This window comes from Salvia miltiorrhiza, chromosome 8 (assembly GCF_028751815.1).
Source record: "Salvia miltiorrhiza cultivar Shanhuang (shh) chromosome 8, IMPLAD_Smil_shh, whole genome shotgun sequence".
Taxonomy (NCBI): Eukaryota; Viridiplantae; Streptophyta; class Magnoliopsida; order Lamiales; family Lamiaceae; genus Salvia; species Salvia miltiorrhiza.
The window spans coordinates 39,156,660-39,160,149 of NC_080394.1; the positions used below are offsets into that span (position 1 = coordinate 39,156,660).

The following is a 3,490-nucleotide window of genomic DNA, read 5'->3' on the forward strand; positions in this document are numbered from 1 at the left end:
ATAACACTGTAAAGAAAAGCAGGAAAAAAAATTGAAACATAAATAAAAGAGCAAAAAAAAGCAGCTATTTAAAAAAAAAGTTGAAATGAGAAACTGAAAAAGCACAAAAAGCAAAAGAACAAATACAATAAAAAATTGTGGCTAATGGGGGTCGAACCCACACCCTATAGAGATAGGGGGCAAAAGCTGAACCAACTTGCGCGAAAAAATATTTATATTATTTTGTGTTAAATTCATTATAACTAGTAGACGGTTCGGGTCGACCCGTCGCATCCCATGCGACCGCCGCACAGGAGACCAGCCCAACCTCATTATATATGAAATTTTAATCAGATTCAGTTTAATTGTTTTTTTTTTCTTTTCGAATTAGTTTAATTGGGTTGGTTGTAGCAGCAAGAACATAAAAATGCAAAAAGCAAAAGCAAAAGAGAAGAGGTATAACTGGATTTAAAAGGGTCCGATATGAATTTCGAATGAAAAATAAAAGGTTAAATGAGAAAAAGAGCCAATTATAAAATAAAAAGATGCATCAATTCAATTCAAATTATTGATTAGTGAAGTCAAGTAAATGTCCATGAATTTGGTTGTTTTGCCTGGGCCAAATTAGGCCCTTTACCGCTATAAACTTCGATAACATACATGATAAGATGAGTTATGAATAACTATGAAATAAAACAAAAATAAAAATTACCAATTTTGAAAAAGAAATATATATCTATGAAAAGAAAAAGAGTAAAGTGATAAAAGGTTACTCCACTCACTTTCGTCTGAAGGCAATTTCAACCTGACAAATATGCCTAACAAAGCAAAGATTAAATGCAGCAAAAACTCTGTTTGTTAAGCACAATACTCAATCAGTACCTATTTTCCACCTTCTGTTTCCACATTTCATTTCAATAGTCTATTCTCACTACACAGAACAGGAAATGTTTATACGCAACACTCAAACCAAGCCAAATCATCAACATTTCTTTCAATTATGAAAAGATAATCACGTTCAAATGCAAAACTAACTTCCACAAATTGCAAAAGCGTATTAACAACACTTACACCACTGGTTTTATTTAGTTATTCAGCTGAAAATGACTGCATACCTAATGGCTCCGAGCATGGCCATCCAAGTATGCCATAGCGACTGCAGCGTGCAGACTCGCGCCCACGGGGAGAGCATTCTCGTCTAGAATGAAGCGGGGCGAATGCAAGCCTTCGATCGACTGCATAGTTTCGTTTCTAACTCCGATACTAAAGAATGCTGCAGGCAGCTTCTCTGCATAGAAGCTGAAGTCCTCAGCTCCCATCATCATCCGTTGGAGCTGCACGCCGTGCTCCCCGAGCAAGCTCTCTCCGACCATTTTAGCGTGCTCATACATAACAGGATGGTTGATGGTTGCAGGATACGGTATCAGCTTCTCCTCCATGAAATCAACCACAGCAATACATTGATGAACTGCTGCTTGAGCTTCTATCACCTGTATTTTAAGTGTTTTTTAATCTAACTCATCAAATGCAAACCCAAGTAGAAGATGAATCCTACATCATGGCATCATTTTAAGCATTGAGGATCGTCATATCACGCCTTTACTATCCAACCAAAGAATCTGGAAAACCGTTTTAAAGCCTAAAGCTCTCACTGGAACCAAAATCTCTCTTGCTCACTTTAAATCTCAAGAACTAGTACCTCTTTAATCCTTTGCTTAAGGTAGGAACGGCTTTCAGAATCCAAGAACCGGAAAGTTCCACCAAACTCAACGGTCTCTGGTATAACATTTGATGCCGCACCACCTCGTACATATCCAATCGAGACCACCTAAATCAAAGTTGTAGCACTACATTACAAATTTCACACAAGTATGCTTCATAAAGCTCAGAAAACAGAACTGGAAGTGTAAGTATAGAGGCACACTCTTGACTCGAGAGGATCAGTCTCTCGCGAAATAATATGTTGGAGTGCAAGAACCACCATAGCAAGAGCAAGAACTGGATCTGTCGTTTTATGGGGGCTTGCTGCATGCCCGCCTTTCCCTTGAACGTCTACCTTAAATCGGCCTGCTCCAGCAAGCATCGGACCAGGTTTGGAGGATACAGTCCCAGTTGGCAGAGTCGGATCAACGTGTAAGCCAAAAATGGCTTCAACTCCATCCAGAGCTCCTTGCTTTATCATATGGTAGGCACCAGCATGACCTTCTTCCGCAGGTTGAAAAACAAGTTTAATGGTGCCCTTTTTCACATATACAATATTCCCAAATTCAGACAACCATAAAACAAGCTACACAATGATGTGATGTAACCTGTCCAATGATGTTATTTACCTTCAATTTATGGCGGTTCTTGTGCAACAATTTAGCTGCTCCGAGCAGCATTGTGACATGAGCATCGTGACCGCAAGCGTGCATTTTGCCATCTATTTTGCTCTTGTGCTCCCATTCCACTAATTCCTACTCTTAGAGATTGTGTATCAATATCACTACCTAAATTTTCAAGGGCTTCACATTTTCATAACTAATGGAAGCATCTTAGGTTTAATGTTGAGAACGAACAATGATCAAATGAATCTAAAAGCAAATAAAACAACAAAACATTTTAAATTTATCAACACAAGTATCACCAAAGGTCTGAGCATATATATATATATATATATATATATATATATAGAGAGAGAGAGAGAGAGACCTGAATAGGTAGGGCATCCATGTCAGCTCTAAGAGCGAAGCAGGGGCCAGAGCCAGAGCCAATCGTGGCGACCACGCCGGTTTCGGCGACGGGCCACTCATACTGAATACCTAGCGAGTCGAGCTCAGCTCGAATGAGTTGACTCGTTCGTTTCTCTTGAAATGCAAGTTCCGGATACTCGTGGATTCTCCTCCGAACCGTTTTCAACCAGCCGAAGAACTCCGCATCCCTCGTCGATTCCAAGAGCTCCCGAGTTAGCGACTCAGTCTGCAGACCCCAAACTCCATCACAACAGACCGAGACAAGGGCTAGGAGAGCCAAGGAAATCAACCGCCTCATTTCGGAATTAAAAAACAGCTTCGCATTTGACATTTCTCTCTCCTCGCCCCATGCGTGCTATATGCTCTATTATTTTATTTTTCTCCTTTTTTCTTCCTCTATTTGAATAATTTATATTCATAAAACGTCAGCTAAATACTTTGATTTGGACTGCAATTCCCGGATTATTTAGGATCCCATCGCGTAACAAGAACAAGAAGTAGTTTAACTATGCGCTTTCCTTTTTCTTTTATCCATATATTTCTACTTTTTATTAAAATCACATTATTATTATTATACTCCGTCCGTCGATAAAAGATTATGGTATTTTTATTATTTTAGTCCATCCATAATAAATATGGTATTTTCATTTTGATACACATTCTCTTATTATATTTCAATCTTATTCACAATTAATATTTACAAAAAATACATATAACAAATTATTTGTTATTTACTTAACAAATCAACTTTGATAAGTCTTTTTCTCTATTTTATACAC

At 38.3% G+C, this 3,490-nt stretch overlaps 1 protein-coding gene across 1 annotated transcript; it reads right to left on the minus strand.

Annotated features, from left to right (window-relative positions):
- Window positions 1-958: 958 nt before the first annotated feature.
- Window positions 959-3,227, minus strand: LOC130996711 (IAA-amino acid hydrolase ILR1-like 3). Its single transcript, XM_057922019.1, has 5 exons — window positions 2,671-3,227; window positions 2,310-2,435; window positions 1,904-2,218; window positions 1,679-1,807; window positions 959-1,469 (listed from the first exon to the last, which is right to left on the minus strand). Exons 1-5 carry the CDS (start codon window positions 3,040-3,042, stop codon window positions 1,095-1,097), a joined length of 1,317 nt encoding a protein of 438 aa, XP_057778002.1. The 5' UTR covers window positions 3,043-3,227; the 3' UTR covers window positions 959-1,094.
- Window positions 3,228-3,490: the final 263 nt, after the last annotated feature.

Bases quoted from the DNA above. Each gene is read 5' to 3' on its own strand.
- LOC130996711 (XM_057922019.1), bottom strand. From the start codon at position 3,042: ATGTCAAATGCGAAGCTGTTTTTTAATTCCGAAATGAGGCGGTTGATT. The intron at 1,808-1,903 runs GTGTGCCTCTAT...ACTTTGATTTAG, and splicing joins CTGATCCTCTCGAGTCAAGA to GTGGTCTCGATTGGATATGT. The intron at 1,470-1,678 runs GTACTAGTTCTT...CTTAAAATACAG, and splicing joins TTAAGCAAAGGATTAAAGAG to GTGATAGAAGCTCAAGCAGC.